General features: G+C 34.6%; 1 protein-coding gene across 6 annotated transcripts in view; it reads right to left on the bottom strand.

The window, feature by feature from the left end:
* Positions 1-26,051, bottom strand: part of SLC30A7 (solute carrier family 30 member 7) — an 82,554-nt gene that overhangs the window by 55,374 nt on the left and 1,129 nt on the right. For 4 of the 6 annotated variants that reach the window (XR_004348356.1, XM_032622130.1, XM_032622101.1 and 1 more), the window contains exons 2-5: positions 25,917-26,018; positions 12,895-13,008; positions 8,489-8,576; positions 7,714-7,840 (exon numbers count right to left, since the gene is read on the bottom strand). Coding sequence is in view for 5 of the 6 variants with exons in the window: in XM_032622101.1 (XP_032477992.1) it covers positions 7,714-7,840; positions 8,489-8,576; positions 12,895-13,008; positions 25,917-26,018 (431 nt within the window). In the remaining variant the exon portion in view is untranslated. Of the gene's footprint in view, positions 1-7,713; positions 7,841-8,488; positions 8,577-12,894; positions 15,548-25,916; positions 26,019-26,051 lie in introns of all 6 variants that reach the window. The other 2 variants (XM_032622111.1, XM_032622138.1) reach the window with 2 other exon arrangements.

Here is a 26,051-nt window from a genome sequence, read left to right as displayed (position 1 = left end):
CTATCCTCAATGTGATAACTATCAGACTCAGAGTTCAGCTTTGAGAATTCAATAGCCATACACTGCAGGAAATGAATTAATCCAAGGATGTCATACAACAGAAATAAAAACTACAATAATATCAGCAACAACAAACTCTGAGAGGGTGAAGTAATCTGATCTCAGTGTCATTTTAATATAAAAGGTCCAGTTTTCAACAAAAAAATTATAAGACATGGAAAAAAAGAAGTATGCCATATATACAGGAGAAAAACCAGCCAAGAGAAAATATTCCTGAAGGGTACTCAGATTTTGAACTTAATAAACAAAAACTTTAGATCAGCTCTTATAAATATGATCAAAGAACTAAAGGAAACCATGTCTAAAGGATGAAAGTATAATAATGATGACTCATCAAGTAGAGAAAATTAACAAAGAAACAGAAATTATCTATCTATTAGAAAACCAAACAGAGGACTTCCCTGGTGGTGCAGTGGTTAAGAATCCACCAGCGGATGCAGGGGACACAGGTTCGAGCCCTGGTCCAGGAAGATCCCACATGCCACGGAGCAACTAAGCCCACGTGCCACAACTATTGAAGCCGGCATGCCTAGAGCCCGTACTTCGCAACAAGAGAAGCCACCACCATGAGAAGCCCGCGCACCGCAACTAAGAGTAGCCCCTGCTCGCCACAACTAGAGAAAGCCCGTGTGCAGCAATGAAGACCCAACACGGCCAAAAGTAAATAAATAAAATAAATTTTAAAAAAAAGAAAAGAAAAGAAAACCAAACAGAAACCCTGGAGTTAAAAAAAATAATAACTAAGATAAAATATCCACTTTAGAAGGGCTCAACCACAGATCTGGGCTGCAACAACAGCAAACTTGAAGATGGATCAATAGAGATTATCCACTCTGAAAAGCAGGGAAAGAAAAGAAAATCAAGAAAAATGAACCTTAGAGACCTGTGAAAACATCAAGTGTACCAATTAAGTATAAAGGGAGTCTCAAAGAGAGAAGAGAAAGAAAAAGAGAAAAAGTATCTGAAGAAATAATGGCTGGAAACTCCCCGAATTTGATGAAAAATATTATCTACACATTCAAGAAGCTCAGGAAACTCCAAGTAGAATAAACTCAAATAGAGCCATATCTAAAGACATTGCAGTCAAATGGATGAACATCAAAAAGAAATCTTGAAACTTGAATAGCAAGATAAAAATGACTTATCACATACAAGGGAACTTGAACAAGATGAAATGCTGACTTCACCACAAAATCATGGAGGCCAAAAGACAATAGGATGACAAAACTAAAATAAAAAAAGACTCAACCAAGAATTCTAAATTCAACTAAAGTCTCCTTTAAATATAAGGAAAAATTAGACATTTCCACATAAACTGAAGTATTCCCTACAAATGAAATGAAAGGACACTTAAACAGTAACTCAAATCCACTCAAAAAAATAAAGAACACCAGTAAAGGTAATTACGAAAGAGAGGATAAACATATTTTTTTATTTGTAACTTGTTTCTTCTCCTATACATTTTATTGGGTTGGCCAAAAAGTTCGTTCAGGTTTGTCCATAACATCTTACAGAAAAACCCGAATAGACTTTTTGGCCAATCCAATAAAAGACAACTGCATAAAGCAATAATTATAAAACTGTATCGATGGGCTTAAAACATAAAACGTGTAATTCATCTGACAATAATAGTACAAAGAAGAGAGGTGGGGATCAAGGTATATCAAAGTTTTTGTGTATTATTAAATTACTATTAATCTGAATTATTAAGTTACTATTAATCTGTTTTAAGTTAAGATGATACTTGTAATCCCCAGGGCAACAGTTAAGAAAATAACTAAAAAATATACAGTAAAAGAAAGAAGAGAATTAAAAAGGTACACTAAAAAATATCTATTTAATTTAAAAGACAAGAATCGAGGAACAGAGTAACAAAAAGGACAAAAGATACAGACAACAAATATTAAAATGGCACATGTAAATCCTACCTTAGTAGTAATTACATGAAATGTAAATTTTTAAAAAACCCCAATCAAAAGGCAGAGGTTGTCAGAATGGATTTAAAAAAAAATGATCCAGCTGTATTCTGTCAGCAAATTCTAGATTCAAAGACACAAATAAGTTGCAAGTAAAAGGACAGAAAGGGGCTTCCCTGGTGGCGCAGTGGTTGAGAGTCCGCCTGCCGATGCAGGGGACGCGGGTTTGTGCCCCGGTCCGGGAAGATCCCACATGCCGTGGAGCGGCTGGGCCCGTGAGCCATGGCCGCTGAGCCTGCGCGTCCAGAGCCTGTGCTCCGCAACGGGAGAGGCTGCAACAGTGAGAGGCCCTCGTACCGCAAAAAAAGGACAGAAAGAAAAGTATACCAATACCATGCATTATGGCGTGCGTGTGCCATAATGGCTATCATAATACAATAAGCTAGAATTTATTGTGAGAGAAAAAGAACATCTTATATAACAAGTTCAACCCCTCAGGAAGATATCCCACAGTTATAGAAATATATGAACTGAACAACATACCTCCAAAATACATAAAGCAAAAACTAAAAAAATTAACTGGGAAAATAAACAACAATAGTTGAAGACTTCAATACCCTACTTTCAATAATGAGTAGATAACTAGGCAGAAGCTCAACAAGGAAACGGAAGATTGAGCAACTATGAACAAATCAGACTTAACAGACAGCTACAGAACACCCCACCTAACAGCAGAATACATACTCTTCTCACATGCACAAGGAAGAGTCTCCAGGAGAGACCAAGTGCTAGGTCATAAAACAAGACTCAACAAAACTTTTAAAATTTGAAATGATAAAAAGTATGTCATCTGATCACAATGAAATTAAATCAAAAATCAACAACAGAAGAAAATTAGGGAAATTCACAAATATGAAAAAAATCAAAAAACACACCCCTGAATAACTAATGGATCAAAGAAGAAATCAGAAGGGAAATTTAAAAATACTTTGAGATGAACAAAAATGAAAACATGACATACCCAAACTTACATTATAGCAATGCTTAGAAAAAAATGTTTAGTTATTATGCCTGTGCTAAAAAAAAAAAAAAAAAATCAAATCAATAATCTAATCTTCCACCTTAAAAAAATTAGAAAAAGAAGAAAAAAATTAAACCCAAAAGCAAGGAGAAGAAAGTGCGTAATAAATATTACAGCAGAAATAAAATGAAATGAAGACAAGAAAACCAATGGAGAAAATCCAACAAAACCAAAGGGAAGAATAACTAGACTGACCAAGAAAAAAAAAGAGAGAAGGCATAAATTCCTAAAATCACTGCTGATCTCATGAGAAAAAAAAGGCATACTTTTAAATACATATCTATAAACAATAATAAGTTATTTAGATGAAATGGACAAATTCCTAGAAACACACAAACTGCTGAAACTGACTCAATAGGAAACACAAATCATAATAGACCTATAACAAGCAAAAAAACTGAATAATTTTAGAACCGCCAACAAAGAAAAGCCCAGGATTCACAAGTAAATTCTGCCAAACATTTAAAAAGTACTGCTACTTCACAAACTCTCCCCTACCTATGTCCTCCAAATAACAGAAGAGAAAGGAACATTTCCCAACTCATTATATAAGGCCAGTATTACCCTGATACCAACACCAGCCAAAGATATCAAAAGAAAACTACAGACAAATATCCCTTAAGAATATAAACACGAAAGTCCTCAACAAAATGCTAACAAATCAAATCTAGCAATATGTCAAAAGGATTATAAACCATGGCCAAATGGGATTTATCCTAAGAAGGCAAAGGTGCTTTAATATCTGAAAATCAAGCAATGTAATATACCATATTAATAGAATAAAGGGTAAAACCCAACTGATCATCTTCAAAAATAAAGAAAAAAATCACTAATAAAATCCGATACCCTTCCATGATGAAAACGCCCAGTAAACTAGGAATAAAAAGAAAACTTCCTCAATCTAAAGGGCATTTCTGAAAAACCCATAGCTAACACAGCTAAAGTCATCTTTAATAAAGAAAGATTGAATGCTTTCACCCTAAAATCAGGAAAAAGAAAATGTCCATTCTCACTACTTCTATTTAACACTGTAGGATCTGGCCAGGGCATTTAGACAAGTTATAAAAAAAGGCATTCAGATTGGCATTCATCTGGGCCTTCAGCAAGTCACAGTAGTAACATCAAAGATCACTGATCACAGATCATAACAAACATAATAATAATGAAAAAGGTTGATATATTGCAAGAATTACCAAAATGAGACACAGAGACATGAAGTAAGCAAATGGTGTTGGAAAAATAGTGCTGATAGGTTTGATGCAAGGTTGCCACAAACCTTCAATTTGTAAAAAAATGCAAAATCTGCAAAGCTCAATAAAATAAGGTATGCTTGTATTTAGAAAATTCTAAAGAATCTACCAAAAACCTGTTAGAATAATCAGCTATTTCAGCAATGTGGCAGGACACAATATCAATATACAAAAATGAGCTGTATCCCTTATCCCATTTTGCAATCCAAAGAAAACAATCCCACTGATAATGGCAGGCAAAAAAAAAGAAGCCCTACAAGTAAAGTTAACAAAAGAAGTGTGAGACTTGTACCCTAACAACTACAAAACACTGTTGCAAGAAACCAAAGAAGCTACAAATAAATGGAAAGGCATCCCATGTTCATGGATCAGGAGACTTAACATTGTTAAGATGACAATAATTCCCAAAATGACCTACAGATTCAGTACAATTCCTATCAAAACCCCAGCTGCCGTTTTTTTGGGCAGAAATTGACAAACTGATCCTAAAATTTATATGGAAATGCAAGAAGAGACCCAGAGTAGCCAAAACAACCTTAAAAAAGAATAAAGTTGGACAATTCACATGTTCCAATTTCAAAATGTACCCCAAAGCTACCTTAATCAAGACTGTGTGGTTCTAGCCCTAAGGACAGACATATAGGTCCATGAAACAGAATTGAGAGTCCAGAAGTAAACTCTCAATTGATTGTTGACAAGGGTGCCAAGACAATTCAACAAAGAAAAAAACAATCTTTTAGCAAATTCTATTGAGAAAAGCAGACATTTATATACAAGAAAATGACACTGGACCCAGAAGTCACACCATACACAAAATTGACACAAAATGGATCACAGACCTAAATTTTAACCCCCAAATTTAAGGACGGTTCCTCATGAGAAAATCTATCAATGTAATTACTAATTTTAAATTAACTAAAGCAGGAAAAAAAATGATTACTTCAATAGATGCAGAAAAAAAAGAAATAGGGCTTCCCTGGTGGTGCAGTGGTTGAGAGTCCGCCTGCTGATGCAGAGGACATGGGTTCATGCTCAGGTCTGGGAAAATCCCACATGCTGGGAGCGGCTGGGCCCGTGAGCCATGGCCGCTGAGCCTGCGCATCCGGAGCCTGTGCTCCACAACGGGAGAGGCCACAACAGTGAGAGGCCCGTGTACCGCAAAAACAAAAAAAGTAAAGAAAAATAAAGAAATATCCTTAACTTGATAAACCAGTTTTATCAGAAACAGACCACAAACATCAGACCCAATGGTAAAACTTTAGCAGTGTTCTTTTATTAAAGCAATGGTTCTGAACTTTTACTGCACACTAAAGTTGACTGGAGAGCTTCAAAACATGCTGATGTTTGGGTCTCTTCCTCCAGAGATTCTGATGTAAATATTCTGGGATTAAACCTGGGCATCAACGTTTCTTTAAAAGCTACCCAGGTGATTATCCAGGTTGACACAATGATATAAGCTATAAGTATTTCTAATGAACATTGTTCTAGAGGTCCTGGCTATGTAATTAAGACAAGCAGGAATAATTGTTTTCATTCTTAATAGTGAGAAAAACTTTTCAAATACCTAAAAATGAACCAAATGAAAACTATAAAGATCTTTATTAAAGTGCCTAAGACAATTTAATAAAGGACTCAAAATATAAGATGTTAATTCTCTGCAATAAACATAAAGACAATGCATTCCCAATCAAATCCCAAAAAGATTTTTCATAAAACTTGACTAGCTGATGAAAAATACCAAATGAGCAAGACAGGCCCAAACAACTTTGGAGGGAAAAAAAAGAGAGAGAGAGAGAGATGGGATTAACCCTACCAGATATTAAAACATAAAGTTTACAGCAATTATTCCAGTGTGATAGTGGGGTGGCCAAAAATAAACAGGCCAGATCTGATACATAAAGCAATTTAATATAGGGTAAAAGTGTCCTTTTATATCAATGATGTAAAGAGCAGATTAATAAATGGTGCTTAGAAAACTGCTTATTCATTCACACCGAGAAAAAAAAGTCCTAACTCACCCCATCACAAAAATAAATTACATACAGATGAAGGACCAAAGTCGATGGGAAAAAACCATAAAACCGAAGTTTTCACAGTATTAAATAATAAGAGAATACGTTTATGACCCAGGGACAGAAAATTCCTTAAACAAAGCAGAAAACATACCACAAAATATATGACAGAAAAACTAGACTATACCCAAATTAAAAACCCCTATATAAAAGCTTAAATAGACAAGCCATAGACTGGGAAAAGATATTTGCAACACATAAAACAAAGAATTAATATACAAAATATATTAAAAATGCTTGTAAGGGGATTAACAATAAGAAAAACAGGCAAAAAAAAAAAAAAAGCGGGGGGGGACAATTCCAGAAAAGGAAAAAATCTGAATGGCCTAAAAACATACAGAAAGATTTTCAACCACACTACTAGGCAAAGAAATACCAAATAAAATGATACCATTTTTATCAAAATATCACCAAAATGGTTTTAAACCCATAATATTAAGTTCTGATATGGGTGAGAGAATACTAGTACTTGAATTTTTTGCTGGGGTAAAAGGGAATGAGTCATTTGGAGGGCAAATTGCTAACATCTATTGAAACTAAAAACTAGATATCCTGTGTTCCAGCAATTCTACTCATATTCCAGCAGACTGCAATTCAAAGAACTTTCTGTGATGATGGAAATCTTCTACATTTGCTGTCCAAATGGTAGCCCTATGTGACTACTGAGCACTTGAAATGTAATTAGTATAACTGAGGAACTGAATTCTTAATTTTATTAAATTTAATTAACCATAATGTAAAGTTAAATAGTCACATGTGACTAATGACTACTGCATAGGATAGCACAGCTTTGGAAAAACACTTGCATGTGTTCACAAGGATATGCTTCATATGGAACTGCGAAAAACAAGAAACAACTTAAATCCATAGAAGACTGGTTAAATAAACCATGGTAACCCACACCATGGAGTTTTGTGTTTCTGTTAACAAGAGAAGGTACACTGATGGATACCAGGTGGAAGGATCTCAAAGACAGATTGTATGATAAATTTCATACCCCCATACACTGTAACTTTTTAGTAACTAGATTTATACTGTGGTTTTGATATTTGTTTGTTTTATATAAATGATATCATACTAAACAGATGAGCTACAGAGGTCTGGAAGTATCCACACCAAGCCGATAACATGTACAACTCTGAGAAGCCACTAAGAGGGAGGGACATGGAGAAGCGGGAAGAATTGTTCAGGAAGACATTAATATGAGTCTATTAACATATTACTTTCTTTATTAAAAGTCAGTATAGTAAGTTAAACTTTAAAAATTATCAATTTTCAAAAGTGACTATGACAGAAACCAGAAATGAAGAAACAAAGGGTTCTAACCATCATACCAGAGCCATGAGAATGTCCATGACCTCCATGCTTGAAAACAAATATTCCTACTAGGTTTACCAAAAACCCAAGAATTGAAACAAGAAGCAGTCTCTCATGGTGTACATCTGGAGGGGCTAATGCTCTCTAGAAAATACAGAATACAAACAAATTGCATTGATATAATTTCTGACTGATCAACTGGTAAATTTTTTTAAATTTTTAGTTATTTTCAGAATTAAAATCACTCCAAAATTATCTGCCAAAACAGTTAATAAAAATAAAACCATTGCTCACATACTGTAGAAAAGGTAAGTTACTATTCTTAAATAAATACATTTAAAAGCATGAACATTTGGACTAAAACCATCCTTCTTCAGAATCTTAAAATACTGTCATTAATTTTCAGTTTATTAATCTTTAAATTTTCTCTTTACTTGTTTTAATATACAAAACATTCAAGATTCATTGGCAAAATCCTCACATTCTATCTTAAGAACTCTTCCAACAGACCTCACTACAGGGACTGTGTGTTTACTTTTCATAAAGTGTCAACACTTCATTCACAGCTTGTAAAGCACTATTATTTGTTTTCAATTTGAAGTAGTTTCACATATAATTTTTTCAATTACTTTATAAGTTCCTCCTGTACACACATAATATTTTATCTAATCCAAGACTGGCCTCAATAAATAATGATAGTGTGAAAAATAGCTCTATTACAAGTATCTTTAGTTAGTAAACATTTTCATTATAGAAACATAATTTACTGACTCTAATTATTATCTACTATACCTCAATTCCTTCTGAGAAAATAAAAAAAGCAGTGAAGATCAAAAACAGGCCGTTGACAAAACCAGCCAGAACTTCTGCTCTAACATACCTAAAGAAGAGCAAACAACTGAATTAAGTTATTTCTTAAAAATCAAATCACAAATTCACATATATTCAGAGGTCCTAAACCATACTATATGGTTATAAGCAGCCAACAAAGTCCCAGTGTTTATAGTATGTTTTATTGTACATATAGCATAAAATTGAGAAAATAAATTTATTATGAGTTATATTTAACAGCAGAATGCCATAAAATATATAGATTTCTACAAAAGACCTTTTTAGAGTAAGTAGGTTTAGACAGACCTTTCACAGAAATGTAAATCTCAAGCTGCCAGTGGAGAAGGAAGGACAGGACAAGATAAGTGGGCAAAGAAGGAAGGATACAAAGATAAAAAGTAGAAGAAGAGACCTTGAAAAAGGGGTTTTTATAACTTGTTAATTCCTTCTTTTCTAAGAACTCCTTATGCCTTCTGCTTTGTGCCTTTCAGCTTTCAAATCTTTGGCAAGGGGAGCTTTGACTGAAGGAAAACATAATTATTTCTGAATTATCCCAGAGACAATTTCAGATTTATATTTCTATCACTCTTCTTCTAAGATTAATAAATTTAACAAAAACTTTTCAATTCTAGCTTCACATAATGCTAATTAAACTATTTTTAAAATACCTCTCTTTTTCTCCATGGGCTTCTGAAGCTTTCTGCTTCCTACCTGTGTGAAGCATTGGGGAAAGTTTTTATTTTTCCATGACGTATATTTGGCTTAGTTAAAGTCATTAAAACAACTTTAACTTGGCAGTTTTACATGTTCAGACATTATTTAAAGGGTGCTGACAGCAATTAATGACTCTGGTTCTTGAACAATGTAACAGGAGCATCAAAAAGCTAGACTTCCTAGCTTTCTATGTTAATTTCTAGATAATACAATTTTCACTGCAAAAAATATTTTTAAAGAGAAAAAACTCTTTAAAATATACTCCATATGGTTATGTTGAAGCTTGTCTGTTAAGTACATTCCAACATAGTGTATATTTCTACACTCAGAAATACTGCATATGTCTACCTTCTAATACATATATGTGAATTAAATTAATATCTTATTTGTCAAAGTAAACACTTTTTTTTCATTAAATTCAAAGAATTCACTGCCTGCTTTCCACAATCCACACTTAGGAATTTATCTAATATATCAACAGTGTTACTGTCCAAGAAATAAAAAACACTTTCTTTTAACCCACCCTTCTAATCCCATAGCTAATGCTTGATGGAAAGCCTTTTGTCCTTGAGTTCCATTAGATTTCAAGATCAAAGGCAGGATTGTTTTTCAGGCATCTTTTTGTCCCTAATGCTTAGCTTAGTAGGTGCTCCATAAATTCTGATAAATTGTTGGGCTAAAGTGATTTTAATTAGGTTTAATATATTTGCTAAAGTTGACTGCAGGATTAAAATGAAAAACTTGTGAAATCTAGACACACTTGCTTTTCCAAACACACTGTGTTTACCTGAACAGACTGAGTCTTGGAATTAAAACATACGATCCATGAATGTGCTATTGACTATTTAGTATGATGGTATGTGGATTCTTTAGCCAGGGAGAAAAAGATACAAATATATGTACATATGTATATAAGCATGCACATATGCATCTATCTACCTATCAGATATGTATTACTTTTTTTTTTTTTTTTTTTTTTTTGCGGTACTTGGGCCTCTCACTGTTGTGGCCACTCCCGTTGCGGAGCACAGGCTCCAGACGCGCAGGATCAGCAGCCGTGGCTCACGGGCCCAGCCACTCCGCAGCACGTGGGATCCTCCCGGACCAGGGCACGAACCCGCGTCCCCTGCATCAGCAGGCGGACTCCCAACCACTGCACCACCAGGGAAGCCCCAGATATGTATTACTTTTATTCTAGCTTTGCTATTTCAAAATTAGGAGTGTGACAATACACAGAGATGACTTTACATAAAAAAAATACTGAAAAGTTTTTGCTGCCTTTCAGATTCTGCCTATGGTTTCTACTATTGCAGTCAGCCTGCTATTCTGATCATACTGAATTAGGGGTTTGGGGACTCATCACTGGCTTAGCCTACTCAGTGTAATTCTGTTATACTGGCACCTACATTTACTGCTGCTACTTACTACTATAGCAATTACTAATAGTTTCAAATGTTACATCAGCTTTTTTCCCCTAATTTTTCCCTTCTCAAAAGAAAAAAAAGCAAATAAGGAGAAGACAGGATAAACAAATTTTAAAATGTCAAGAATATTACTCTCGTATATTTTAGTTAAAGTTGAATCAGTAAAACCTGCTATGGTACTGAAGGTATTCAAAGCTATTTCTAAAAACTATCTTATACCAGGAGATTATGCATTCTAAATAGAAAACAATAGATACCCTAAGAATTAAGGAATTGAGGAGAATTCTTATAGTTAGTTACTGTCTATCCAGGAAGATTGCTTAATAAGATACTCTAATTAGATATTTTTATGTAAAATATATATGAATTACTAATTTTCCAACACAAAATTATAACTTCACATACAACCTTTAGTAATTCAAAATATACTTAAGAGTCTTTTGATTATACAATGCCATGGAATAGGTTCTTTTCTGAGCTTTTGAGCTGTTTGGATTTATAAATAAACAGGATCTCTTGCTCTATAAATATAACATAATACTATTTTTTGTCTCACTTTTTATAATGTTACAAGTAATCATATCACTTGGGTTATACCCCAAATCAGCAAGTCCTGTCACAGAATTTCACATATCTCTCTTTTAGCACTTGTCACACAATGTATAGTTATCACAGGATTTTTACAGAACTGTTTCCCCATCAGACCACAAGCTCCTCCGAGGCAGACATCCTATCTTATTCATTTTTATATCATTACAAGTAGCAAAGTATTCAAATCATATTGGGCCCTCGATAAACATCTGAAGAGAACAAGAGCACGTGCAAGGAGCAGAGAGTGTGTAATTACTCAAGAACAAAAGCAAAGCTAGAAAGAAAGAGGAAGTAGTAGGGGAGCACCAGTAGAAGAGAGAACCAGGGGCACAAGAAACAGTGCATGTAAGAGGGTGGATGTGAACGGAAGAGAGAGAATGAGAGGAACTGCACAGGAAAGAAAGTGCACAGGGAAGGAGAATCAGGGAAAGAAAGAAAGAGAGCCTGGGAAAGGGAGAGGAGAAAAAACAACAACTACAGCTGAAGAGGTTAAGGGGTGGGGAAGATGGGATGAGAAAGAGTCAGCGATACAGTGCTACAGCATAGAGGAAGAGTAAGAGAAAGCAAAGAATAAGAGAAAAGAAGAGAGGGAGGGAGAAAGGGAGAATGGAGAGTAGAAGGGAGAGGGAGAGAAAAAGACCATGAGCACAGACCCAAGTAACTAGAAAGAAAGAACAGGAAAGGAGAGAAGGGAGTTTAGAAGTAAAAGGGAGAGAATGAGTATGAGTATGGGGAGACAAATGAGAGATGGAGTGAAAACAGGAAAGACAGCAAAGAAAGGAGGGAGTGCAAGACAGCACTCACAAGGGAAAGCGAGGGGAGGGGAAGAGACAGGGCAATAGTCAATAAGTAAGCAGGTTGGGGGGGAGCAGGAACGAGAAAGTGGGTGGGAGAGAGAAAGAGAAAGAGGATATTAGTTTTGAGCGCTACTTATTTACACATAAATATAATTACATTGTAAAACAGTCTATGAGCTCAAAAAAAGAGAGAACACTCAGGCAGAGTAAATCAAATAATAGAAACTCCATTGCTGCTCCCAATCAGAGATGGCAAAAAGCAAACTCTGCCTCTAACGTTACTAGGCTCAGAAGTGAGACCAGCCCCTTCGGCATAAAAACACTTTCCAAATATTTAGTTAATTGTACATATTCAGCAAAAGTAGGGGAAATACTTTACATAAAAGCAGAGCTGAAGACAATAAGTAAACAAAATATCAACCAAAAAAGAAAACTAAAGAAACATGACCATTTTCATATACTGAAACTTTCTCTTTTTCCTCTTTCTTCAAAAAAACACAAAACCAAAAAAATAGATTAAGAGTTGAGAAATTTCCCTATCTAGTAACAATCTCACCTGAAAATTTTTGGCAAAATCAAGATGCAAGAGAACTCAGATGCAAAAAAAAAAAAGTACACATTGTAGATTCCAATTATATATTGTCCAAAAACAGGCAAAAGTCACCTATGGAGTTAGGAAAGCGGGAAAGTGAGTGTTAAAGAACTAGAAGGAGGCATGAGGGGTTTTCAAGGGTTCAAGTTAGACAATGTATTCAATTGTGAAAATTCATTGAGCTTGAGTTTTATATATTATTTTCTGTATTTCTTATACTTCAATAAAAATGTTTTTTAAAAGTCTTACCCATAAGAGAAAGCATCATTATCTCTCCATTTTGAAATAACGGACGCTGCCAATCCAGCCAAAATAGCAGTGCTATCGAAAAACATGTGAAAAGAGTCGGAAATCAAACCTAAGCTGGAAAAGAACAAACACATTGGCATATTATAATAATAACCAAATAGTAGTCATCCTTTTCTAAAAATCTAAGATCCAGCCTCTGCTCATCAGGAACTAATCTTCTGAAAAGACAACATTAAAATATGATATATTGAAAAACATTAAAGATAATTTTTAAGCATCAAAGAAGAAACCCTCATACCCCTTGCCAAAGGAAAAGCCCAGCTGCTACTGAAAGAAGGATAGGCATCTGTCCGCCCTCTGATGACTAGCTAAGGTCAGCTGTCACTGAAAGAGAAACAGAAAAAAAAGCCATCTGCTACCGGGGGCAAGGCTAAAGCCAGCTTGGGCCCGGGATCTTACACTGATACAAAGCAAAGGTCTGCTGTTGGAAGAGGTGCAGGACCCTTGCTCCTTTTCTTGATACACGGCTGCGGGGAGGGGTGGGGAAAGGGGCAGGAACATTAATAACACCCACTCTGACACTCAGGGGGAAAGGGCCTACCTAATGTTGAGGCTGCAACAGGAGAATGAAATATTCATTCCCCCACTTCCCCACCCAAAGCCTTGCCTAAAGTAAAAGACAACAGCAATCTACCTCTGAGAGTAAAGCAAGAGCACGGAGAGACTCCCTTGTGGCACAGGTATGCAGGGCTTGCTGAAAACTGAGAGTGAAACAAGAACACTGAGAAAACCCTCCAGTACTCAAAATCCTACACTAAGCACAAAGTGGTAGAAGCCTCTGGAAAAATGTGACATCTGTGGCTTGTTGACATTAACTACCAATATACCACAACACAAAAGCCCAGCTCAACTATTGATCAGATAAGTTCAAAACCCCCATGCTGACAAAACAAAACAAAACAAAACAAAAAGGGCGTGCACGTTTCTGGGCACAAATATTACTAACCTCAGTCTCTATTACTCTTTAAACATAATAGGCAGCACTCGATAAATATTTATAAGGCATATAACAAGATCAAGGAAACAAAATAATAAGACCCATTGTTAAGAGCTGAAACAGTCAACAGAATCAGAAGCAGAAAAGTCCCAGAGATTAGATTGTAATAGGGGCTTTAAAACAAATATGATTAATATGTTAAAGGACGTGGTACAAAGCTGGAGAAAATTTATGAATGAACAGGGACTTTCCACAGAGATAGAAACTATAAAATAATCAAATGGAAGTGATAAAAACTTATAAAATATCATAGTATTAAAGATTAAAAATAATATACATGGGCTTCTGAGCAGACAGGACACAGAGAGAAAGCATCAGGTCAAAACAAATTATCCAAAGTAAAACACAAAGAAGAAAAGGAATGAAAAAGAAAAAAAAATAAAAAAGAACATTCAAAACCTATCAAACAGACTAAAATACAGGTATTTGGATTCTCAGCAATAGAGAAGAAAGAATAGGGTAGAAAGAGCATTTAAAGAGAAAATGTTTGAAGAGTTTCCCAAAATTAATGAAAAACAAAAACAAATCACATATCCAAGAAGCTTAATGAAGTACCAGCAAGGGAAAAACCCTACATACCTCACAAATTGCTGAACACCCAACAGAAAGAGAAAATCTTGAAAACAACCAAAAAAAAGAAAGAAAGAAAAATTGGATACAGAAAAACAAAGATAAGATTAATAGCATATTTTGCATCAGAAACTACTCAAGGCAGAAGGCAGTGAAGCAATGTCTTTAAAGTATTGAAAGAAAAAAAAAGCGTCAACCTAAAATTCTATATCTAGCAAAATATCTTTCAAAAATGAAGATAAAATAGATTTTTAATACAACCAAAACAGAGAGAATTCACTGCCAGCAGATCTGAACTACAAGAATAAAAAGTTCTTTAAGTCCAATATGATACCAGATGGAAACTTAGCCTTGTATGATGATCACTGAAAATGATAAATAGGTGTAAAAATATTAAAAATAACTTTATTTTAGTATCTTTAAAAGATAATTGAGAATAGAAGAAAAGAGGAAAAAACAATAACCAAAAATTGGTTCTTTGGAAATATCAGTAAAATTCACAACCTTTAAATAAACTGACCAAGAAAAAAGAGAAAGGGCTCAAAGTACTAAAATCAGCAATGAAAGTGAGATACTACTACTGACTTTATAGAAATAAGAAGGATTATAAGAAAATACTATGAACAACTAAATATAAACCAATAAATTAGATAACTTAGATGAAATAAACAAATTCCTAGAAACAATCTAGCAAAACTGGGTCAAAAAAAAATCTAAATAGATTTATAACAAGGAAACAGATTAAATTAATAATTTTAAAACTTTCAACAAAGAAAAGCCCAGGCCCAGATGGCTTCACTGATAAATCCTACCAAACATTTAAAGAACAATAAATATCAATCCCTGGGCTTCCCTGGTGGCGCAGTGGTTGAGAGTCCACCTGCTGATGCAGGGGACGCGGGTTCGTGCCCTGGTCCAGGAGGATCCCACGTGTCGCGGAGCAGCTGGGCCCGTGAGCCATGGCCGCTGAGCCTGCGTGTCCGGAGCCTGTGCTCCACAACAGGAGAGGCCACAGCAGTGAGAGGCCTGCATACCGCAAAAAAAAAAAAAAAATTCAATCCCTTACAAACTCTTCCAAAAAGCAAAAGATGAAGGAATACTTCCCAACTCATTGTATAAGCATTACCCTGATACCAAAATCAGACAAAAGACACCACAAGAAAAGAAACTACAGACAAGTATTTTTTGTAAATACACACACAAGAATCTTCAACAAAATACTAGCAAATTAAATTCAGCAATATATAAAAGAGTATACACCACAACCAAGTGGGATTTATCCCAACAATGCAAAGTTGGTTAACTAAATGAAAATCAATCAATATACTACATCATATCAATGGAATGAAGGACAAAACCCACATAATCATCTTAATAGATGCAGAAAAGCATTTCACAAAATCCAACACTTTTATGATGAAAACACTCAACAAACTTGCTATAGAGGGAACTTCCTGGACTGATAAATGGCATCTACGAAAACCCCACAGCTAACATCAGCATCACTAGTGGCCAAAGACTGAATGCTTTCCCCTAAGATCAGGTACAAGATAAAAACGTCCCCTTACCACTTCTATTTAACATTGTACTAGAGGGTGTAACAAGGGCAATTAGGCAGGAACTGAAATGAAAGGCACCCAGACTGGAAGGGAAGGAGTAAAACTATCTCTATTTGCAAATGGCATGATCTTGTATATACAAAATCTTAAAGACTCTACTAAAAAACTATTAGAACTAATAAATGAGTCTGGCAAGGTTGCAGGATACAAGATCAACATACAAAAATGAATTATATTCCTATATAATGTGATGCACAAAAATGAAATTTTAAAAATTTCCATTTATAATAGCATCAAAAAGAATAAAATAATTGGGAATAAATTTAACAAAAAAAAGTATAAAAGCTATACTCTGGAAACTATAAAATATTGTTGGAAAAAAATTAAAGACCTAAATAAATAGAAAGACGTCCATGTTTATGGATCAGAAGACAATACTGTTAAGATGGCAATACTTCCTCAATTGATCTACAGATTCAACTCACTCTCCATCAAAATCCCAGCTGACCCCTTTGGAGAAATTGACAAGCTGATCTTAAAACTCATATGGAAAAGCAAGAGATATAGAATAGCCAAAACAATATTGAAAAAGAAAAGCAAAGTTGGAGGACTCACACTCCCTAATTTCAAAACTTATTATAAAGCTACAGAAATCAAAACAATGTGGCACTGGAATAAGAATAAACGTATAGATCAGTAGAATGGAATTTAGAGTTCAGAAATAAACCCTCACACATTTATGGTCAACTGTTTGTTGACAAGGATGCCAAAATAGTTCAATGGTGGAAAGAATAGTGTTTGCAACACTGACACAACTGGATATCCACATGCAGGAAATGATTTTTGACCCTTACTTCATATTACACACAAGGGTTAACCTAAAATGGATCAAAGACCTAAACATAAACGCTAACGTATTCACAACCTTGGATTGGGCAATGGTTTCTTATGTATGATATCAAAAGCACAAGCAAAAGAAAAAAAGTAACAGACTGGACATCATTGAAATTTTAAAACTTCCATGCTTCAAAGGACATATAAACAAAGTGAAATGACAGTACACAAGTGGGAGGAAATATCTGCCAATCATATATCTGACAAGGGGCTTGTATCCAGAATATATGAATAATTCTTAAAAATCTTCAAAAAGAGAAATTATCCAATTTTTTAAATGAACAAAGGATCTGAATAGACATTTCTCCAAAGAAACATACAAATGCCCAATCAGCACTAGAAAAGTTACTCAGCATAATTAACTACAATGCAGGGAAATGCAAATCAAAACAATGAGAAACAACTTCACATGCACTATGATGACTACAATAAAAAAGCCCAATAATCCCAAGTGTTGGTGGAGAAACTGGAACCCTCACACACTGCTGGAATAGTATTTGGTAATAAAAATAAATGAAATACTGATACATGTAGAACATGGATAACCCTTGAAACCATTACGCTAACTGAAATAAACTGTCACAAAAGATCACATGCAAATGATTCCATTTATATGAAATGTTAAGAACAGGCAAATATATAAAGATAGAAAATAGATTAGTGATTGCCTAGAATTGGGGCAGATCAGGAGATGAGAGAATTGGAGGATGATGGCTAGGGGTACAAGGTTTCCTTTTGCAGTAATAAAAGTGTTCCAATATGGACTGTTGTGATGGTTTTACAACTCTGTGAATACTATACTAAAAGCCATTCAATAGTAGACAATAAATGGAAGAATTTTAAGGTATATGAATTGTATCTCAATAAAGCTGTTTTAAAAAACCATATCTGACAGTCTAAGGCAGGGTGAGCAATCTATGGCCCACAAGCCAAACCTGGACCACCATTCATTTTTGTAAATAAAGTTTTACTGAAACACAGTTACGCTCATCTGCTTATACACTGTCTATGGCTGCTTCTGTGCTGTAACAGTAGAATGGAGAAACTGTAACAGAGATCTTATGACCCTTAAAGCCTAAAATATTTATTATCTGCTGTCAACAGAAAAGGTTTGCTAACCTCCGGTATAAAGCCAAAATAGGAACACTGTATTGTAGGGTTTACATAAACGTGAAGTGTATGACAATAATAGCACGCAGGGACTTCGCTGGTGGCACAGTGGTTGGGAGTCCACCTGCCAATGCAGGGGACATGGGTTTGATCCCTGGTCCAGGAGGATCCCACATGCCACAGAGCAACTAAGCCCGTGCACCACAACTACTGAAGCCCACACACCTAGAGCCCGTGTTCTGCAATGGGAGAAGCCACTGCAATAAGAAGCCCACGCACAGCAACGAAGACCCAAGACAGCCAAAAAAAAAAAAAAAAAATTAATAATAATAATAGCATACAGGATAGAAGGAAATGGAAGTGTATTATTATAAAGTTCTTACAAGATACATGAAGCAACATATTATTTGTGATGTTAAAGATTTGTATTATACATGCTTTAAAAAAAAGCTACTGGGGGGGTGGGGCAGGAAATCCTATTGGGCAGAGGATCCTGTACCAACACAAAGCAGATGTTTTGCTCTGACCAAAGAAGGAGCAGGAAACTCACTCTCACCCAAGACCATCTACATAAATGTGACAGACTTTAGCTGTCACCAAAGGAAGGAAAAAATGTCAAAAACAAACAAACAAACAAAAGAAAAACAAACCAAAAAACATACCCTTGAGGCCCAGACTCACAGGGCCTGCCTAAGACTGAGGCTTGGTCAAGTTAATGAATGCCCCTCTGCCCTCACCACAAACCTTACACTGAGTAACAATCAACAGCAGTCTATAGCTCGGCAGGGGGAGGGTGCATTGAGCATGAAGAGAGAACTTCTGTGACACATGCATATGAAGAATACTGGAAACAAAAGGCCTAATCGCCTGTCGGAAGATGCATGCCTATTCCTAGTCATAAATACTACTACCTCAATATCTACTGATCTCTACTCACAATGTCAAGGCTTTGATCAAAAATTTCAAGAAACACAAAAAATAGCAAGCAAAATAACTCGTTGTGAAGAGATAAAGCAGTCTACAGAACCAGACCAAGATGCTGGCCCAGATACTGGAACTATCAGAACTATAATTAATACATTAAAGGATCTATGGAAAAGGTGGGGAAAAATGCATGAATCAATGCGAAATTTCAGCAGAGAAATGGGAAGTACAAAAAAAAAAAAAGATTAAATGGAAATGCTAGAAACAAAAAACAAGGCATCAGAGATGAAGAATTCTTCCACTTGGCTTATCAGCAGACTGGACAGAGCTGAGGAAAGAAATCAGGAAACTTTAGGCTAGGTCAACTTCTGAAAGCAAGCATATTGGCAGCTCAATCTTTAAAAAGCAAGAAGCATCAGAATGGTTAAGAGCACTACTTCTGAAGTCAGAGTATCTGGGTTCAAACCCCAGCTCTACCATTTATTAATTCTGTGACTGTGAAGTTGTTTAACTACTTTGGACCTCAATTTCTTAGCCATCATTTAAACAGGTGACAGTAAAAAATGTCATAAACGTTATAACTGAATTAATATACGTGAAACACTTATCACAGTGCTTGTCACATTAAAGCCACATCGATATTCCCATTATTACTATTATTATTAATATGAATACCTTATAATATCTAGTATTCCCAGTATGATCTATAGCTCTTAATATGTGGTTATATGCTACAGCTTTCTTCAATTGTAAGTGCTACAAACTAAAAGTCAAAAACATTCTTCATAGAAGTTGAAAAAGCAGTTTTTACATTTCCTTATAATTTAGGATAATTATAAAATTAGAAACAAGTAAAGCACATTACTCACCCACACAGAAAGGAACAAAAATTTATAAATTTCTCAAAAATCATTATAAAGTATTTTGAAAATGTCTTAAGTTTTATCATGAACCTTGTATATTTTATTCAACTATATATAGATTCATAAGATAGTTTAAGTATCGTCTATACTTATCTGATACCCAACTCAAAGCAGAATAAGAAATAGTGAATAAATGAAAAGGCTGAGTGAGAAAATCAAAACCTGAGAACAAGGTAAGGTTCTTGCTATCCAAGCAATCCTCTCAGATTTAGTTATTTTAAGATTTTCCTTGGATAGTTAGATCACCGTAAAACTACACACTTGGCCCTTAATAGCTTTTTAACACTGAAAATAATAATTTAATTATATTTTGAGGTATGAAAGACCCGAAGAATATCTCTGTAAGGTGTTATAAAACCAATAAAAACATTGTTTAGGATTTTTTCTATGCTCTGATAAAGGACTGATATGGTAAGCTATTTTTAAAATTTGGTTTCAGAAAACTCTGTCTCTATTCTGATAAAATATTGTTGTGGTGTTGCAGTAAAACCTGACAATGAGAATCTTTACCCACCCTGCCTTGATTTCATGAGATTTTATAACCGAATTTAAAAGTCAATTTCAGCAACGACATTAGGCTACATATTTAATAGGTTTATTTTTTTCTCTGTATATGTGGTTTTTAAAGTTTTTATTTCTTAATTGGAGGGTTTTATTATATATATGACTTTTATTCTAAATAACTGTAAATTAGTTGTAGAAGAAGGCAAGTTTTCATGCTAAATAAATATAAATTTTAAAAGTTACTGATTTATTGATCTACAAATATTAGTGCAAGAAAAGGGTAAACTTCTACTGTATACTACAGCAATCAAGTTCCCTTTTAAAGAGGCTTAGATATAGCATGGCAATTTTAATACTCATCAAAATGAGATTTTGATTTCATTTAAACTTTAAGTAAATTTAATTGTCATTAAAGTGTTATTTTATTTTTAGCATAACATAAAACATGATTCTACCTGAAATAATACTTCCTCTTCTGAGGTGGTAGAACATCATGTTCTCTTAAAGCGTTGTGATATGAGATCTTTTCACCTAAACCTGATATCATGATTGGAAAATTACTTAGTTACAACTATGTAGGCAAACTCATGTGAAAAAAGTCTACTTCTAGTTCTCTGCTCACTTATTATATGTCAAAATAGTGTTCATGAGGAATGTCAATTTTGCTGCTCATCTTCAATATCAGTAAATGTTTCTGATTGTGAATTATCACTTAAATTACATGGCACAAAATTCCTTAGAAAATAAAAGTAGCATAGAGAATATTTAAGGTTATATGAGTTACACATCAAATGTGACTTGATTAAAAAAATTAGTTGCTAAAAGCAGCCTCCTCGTTTTAGGCTCCTATCTTTAAACACTAAATACTAAAATGTATTTTTAAACATTTTTTTTAAGTGACCACTTTCTAAGGACATTTTTATAAAGAAAACTTCTTAGGATATAAAAAAGAAACCTGATCACTGAAGCAAAATATAATAAATGTGAACAGAACATTTGGCAAAAGAAACTTATGAAATGGATTTTATTTAAGGTCTATGAAGGAAAAAACAAAGAAAGGGAGAAAGAACCTATAAATTAAGAGGTATGAGACATATCAACCAAATACCATTGATCTTGTTTAAATTCTGATTTGTAAAACCAACTTTAAAAAGAATTTATTTAATAAGGGACATGTGAACACTCACTGGACATTTGATATTAATAAATTATTAATTTTTATAGGTCACAATGACATCAGATTATGTTAAAAAGGGGGGCTCTTATGTTTTAGACTCAACTGAAGTAGTTATGGAAGAAAATATACTATATCTGGTATCTGCATTAAAACAATTCAATGGTGACAAGTGTAACAGATGAAACAAAATAGGCCACATGTTAATAAACATTAAAGCTGGGTGATGGATACATGAAGTCCACTAAACTCTCTACTTTTATATACATTTTCCACAATAAAAAAATTTTTAAAGGTCTACTGGTAACTAGGCTAACAGAATATTTACAGTGGTTGTTAGACATTAATTCAAAATCAAAGAAAGGGAATCATCAACTTGGGTTCCATGAGATAGAAAGGGGAAAAGAAACTATCAACTATCGATTAATTAGCAAGAATTAGAAAATCCTTAGAATCCTGATATTTGTATAAGTTGTTAAACTAATGAGAGTTACAATGAAAAACCCACAACTCCACTACATTCCATATAACCCTTTACTCTAAAGAAAAATTCTCAGCACAATGGAATCGAAATCTACATTTTTAAAGTAGAAAAAAAAACTATAGAAAAGCAAAAGTCATAACCATAACCTGGTAAGTAATGTCTTTTGGGAAGAGAAGGGAAAAGTTGATAAAAGTCTAAGACATTGAAAATTTTTAATGCTATAGAAAAATACGTAACTAATGGAAGCCTTTTTCTTAACCAAGGAAGTACTTTACAAACATATGCTATGACATACTTTATAAGAAGTAGGACCAAATGAGTGACTGGTATGGCCTAAAACATTTCTTTAACACATAATTACTTCGCTAATACAAAGACATTTGCCTTTAGAGTTAAATGAGTTTCCTCTATATCTAAGGGGGAAAATGGTTGTAACAGCTTTGGTAGAAAGTATCACTGAAATTAAGAATTTTAAGACAGTGAAGTAAAAATAAAATAGAAGAGCATAAAAACAAAGAAAGCAAACTATATTAAGATACTTGGGAAAGAATCACCGTATAGTAGAAAATACTTGGATAACAGGTACTTCTAGGCTCTTCTGCTACTCTGGAAAGTAAAAAACTCCCTAGGCCTCCTATACTTTTCCACCTGTAGAAGAGGTCAGACCGGCTTATTTCTCTTTCTAGTCCCACTTCATGAGCCTACATATTCCCTTTCTTCATTAGTGAAAAATCCTTGACTTTCAGCAGAATACCTGGTTGACTGGAGCAAATATGGCATTTGCAACTGGACATGAACATGTCACAAAGGTTGAGCCACTGAAATATCAGTGAAAACTGTTATGTGTTAGCGTCCAGATAAATCTCCTTAAAAGACACTTTACATACTTTTTCATTCTGGACATTCTGCTGCTAGGGATGGCTGGAACTCTAATAGCCACTTTGGAAATAAAGTTTTATCTTGTTTAGGCAATCACTAATTTGGGGTTTTTCTAAAACTTGAGAAAGAACTTAATCCTAGATGGTACAAAACACATTGTTTACATATACCATTCTATCATGAGATTAGTTACTCAACGATAAATAAGTAAATGAAAATAAATGCTAGAAGGAAAAGAACCCTAGAAGGGAAGATCACATATGGTATTCCCACCATTTTCCTACTAAGAATAGGAAGGGTTTAATGTCCCCCTCACCCTGCCCCAAATGGGGTAGTTAGCATGGTTAGTTTAGGGAGATTAATTCCATATACTCATTATTCCTTCAATATTTCATTCTGTAAACATGTATTAAGCATACTATGCACCAAGTACTAAGGTGCCTGACAGAAGAGATCCCATTTTAATAAAGTTTACATTCTAGTAGAAAGGTAAAAGGCACTGGATATTTAATGAGGGAAAATATACAAAGAGCTTAGCTATTCTCCACTGATGACACATTTTCACCAACAAAAATATAAACCAAGTATAATTAAGCTCTTATTTAAAATGAAGGTGTTGAATAAGAACCAAAACTATTTAACATTTGTTGCAACTAGATCAAATGTTTCTAAGAACCTTTATTCATGAAGAGAAAGAATGTTTCATCTATCTTTTAATTCCATAACGGAAAAAAACCCTTGACATTTCATAACATCTTGAAACTTAACTTTTACATAATGCAAAAGAACACAGAAATGACTATGACAAAAACAAAAAACAAGTTTTGGTAACAAATTTACTCAAGGAACTTAAAATCTAATTGAACCTTCAGGAACAGAGATAATCTAGTCATATAAAGAAATCGTTGATCAGTCAACAAAGGGGCTCAAAATTTGTTGTGTCTAAATAAGACAAAAAGCCAGATTATGAAAAGGCCCAAGCAATTTCCAAGTCTGCCAAGGCTTCAATGGGAACACATTTGTTCCCCCAATTAGCTGATAAAAATTAATATTGGGGGAAAAATGACTGTGGATGTGGAGGTTAACATAAAAATGTATACCTGCTAATTAATCTAGGCATGACAGACAGTGGTTCAGAGCTAGACTGCAAATCTGTAAGATATAACACAAAGGGAGTAAACTGGAGGAGAAAAGGCCTAAAATTAAAAGAACAAGCTACCTGAGGGCAGAACAAGTCATGCATCACTGATGTTTTCCTTATGTACTGATGAATAGATTAATGGCTTAGAAAACAATGGTTTTAGTAATTTCCTCAAGGGATCTCTACAGATCAAAAGAATTACTTTCCATAAAGAGATGGTTTAGGCACTTCAAATATGAATCCCTTGAACAAGACATTTCACATAGTAATTTATGCAATGGAAAGCCATAGTGAAATATAATGTATTGTAATATAAAGTAATTGTAGCAAAACTGTATGTAGGCAAACCAAAATACAGCCAGCACATATACCACAATATGGCATAATTTAGGAAAAAGAAAATATAAAATATAAATATCGCATATTTATAATAAAGTATGATTATTTCAATACAAGTTAAGACAATAGAGTGCTTTTAACATGTATATTAACATGTAATATATTGAAGGGTGTTAATATTACAGGACACATATATCGGATTCCCAGAGGATTAAAAATGGTTATGACATATATTGACATTTTATTATGTTTCAGTATGCCTTTTACACTTAAGTGGTGACTAAACCAATAACTGTCATAATCTGCTGAGTATTTTTGATAAAACTGAATTTAATTTAAATTTGAATTTAAAACTGAATTTAATTTAAATTTGAATTTAAAAGTCCACGTTTTCATATGAAAGTATACATGTCACAAAAACTGGTGGTATCACCTAATGTCATTGTTCAATCTCAATAGAGATAAAAATCAAGAACAGCAATTCTCTCTGAAAATGGACCTTAAAGGACAGAGACTAAGTCTATTTAATTAATAGTAAATAAAGCATAGATGGTATATGTTCTTATTTTGGGGTCCAAGACCTATCTCAAGAAACCCAAGAAAAAACTTAAGTTTTATATAAAATTTTGAAGTGTTGGCTATTATGAGATTCTCAAATGAGTATGATATTTAAAGAGGAATCAGTACACCTACAAGTGAGATGATCTTATCGTTGCTGAACAATTTTATAAGACCTTAAGTTATTCAACAGCAAACACCTGGATAACAGTACTGCATCTTCACAGTTACACTGGATAGACCTCTTTCCATTGCAGTTAAAAACAAAAACAAAAACAACCAAAGGTGACACCAAAAACCATCAACTCAAGAGATGTAAGGCTTTTAGAAAACTATATGGGATCTCCTACCACAGTCAAGACCAAAGGAAAATCATGATACAGTTTCAGCATAAAATTAAAAGAGAATGAAAACATGTTTCTTTGGATATCCCCTTTATAAACCTCTTCCTGGTTTCAAGACCTAATAACAAACTAAGTAGAACATCTCAGATATTCCCTCTCGGAATTGTATGGGTGAATCCCAAATGCCACTCCCCCACAGAGTGGCAGGAAACGCGTTTCTCCCAATTCCAAGAAAGTGGACAAAACTAAGGTGTGTAAGGACAAAAGACTCTCTCCATCTGTCAAAATGAGGAGGGGACTTGTCACTCCGGTTTGACGGAGTGGGGGGAAGTGGGAAAAGGAAGAGGGGACCTAAATCTTAACTGCTGCACGTGATGGCCTCGGCTCTTGAGAAATGTAACCGTGCCAGATTGGTGTGGATATGAGAAAGCAACTCAGCAGCAGAGGTAGTGGCAAGGGCAAGAGCTGAACCTCCTGGTGAGGAGCTACGTGGCATTAAGCAAACAGTGCTTCGTCTCCCCCACCCGCTGCTTCCGCCCCAACCCTTTTCCCCTTTGGTTACCAGTTGCTCCAGATGCCGTACAGTAGTTCAACAAAAGCGAAAGAGAGGTTCAGGCACAGGAAGAAAAACAGGTTCCGAGACGTCTTGTCCGACAGGATAGACCTAAGCATGACACAAGTAGGGAATAGCCGGGAA

This window comes from Phocoena sinus, chromosome 1 (assembly GCF_008692025.1).
Source record: "Phocoena sinus isolate mPhoSin1 chromosome 1, mPhoSin1.pri, whole genome shotgun sequence".
NCBI classification, from domain to species: Eukaryota; Metazoa; Chordata; class Mammalia; order Artiodactyla; family Phocoenidae; genus Phocoena; species Phocoena sinus.
This window is presented reverse-complemented; position numbering and strand designations above follow the sequence as displayed.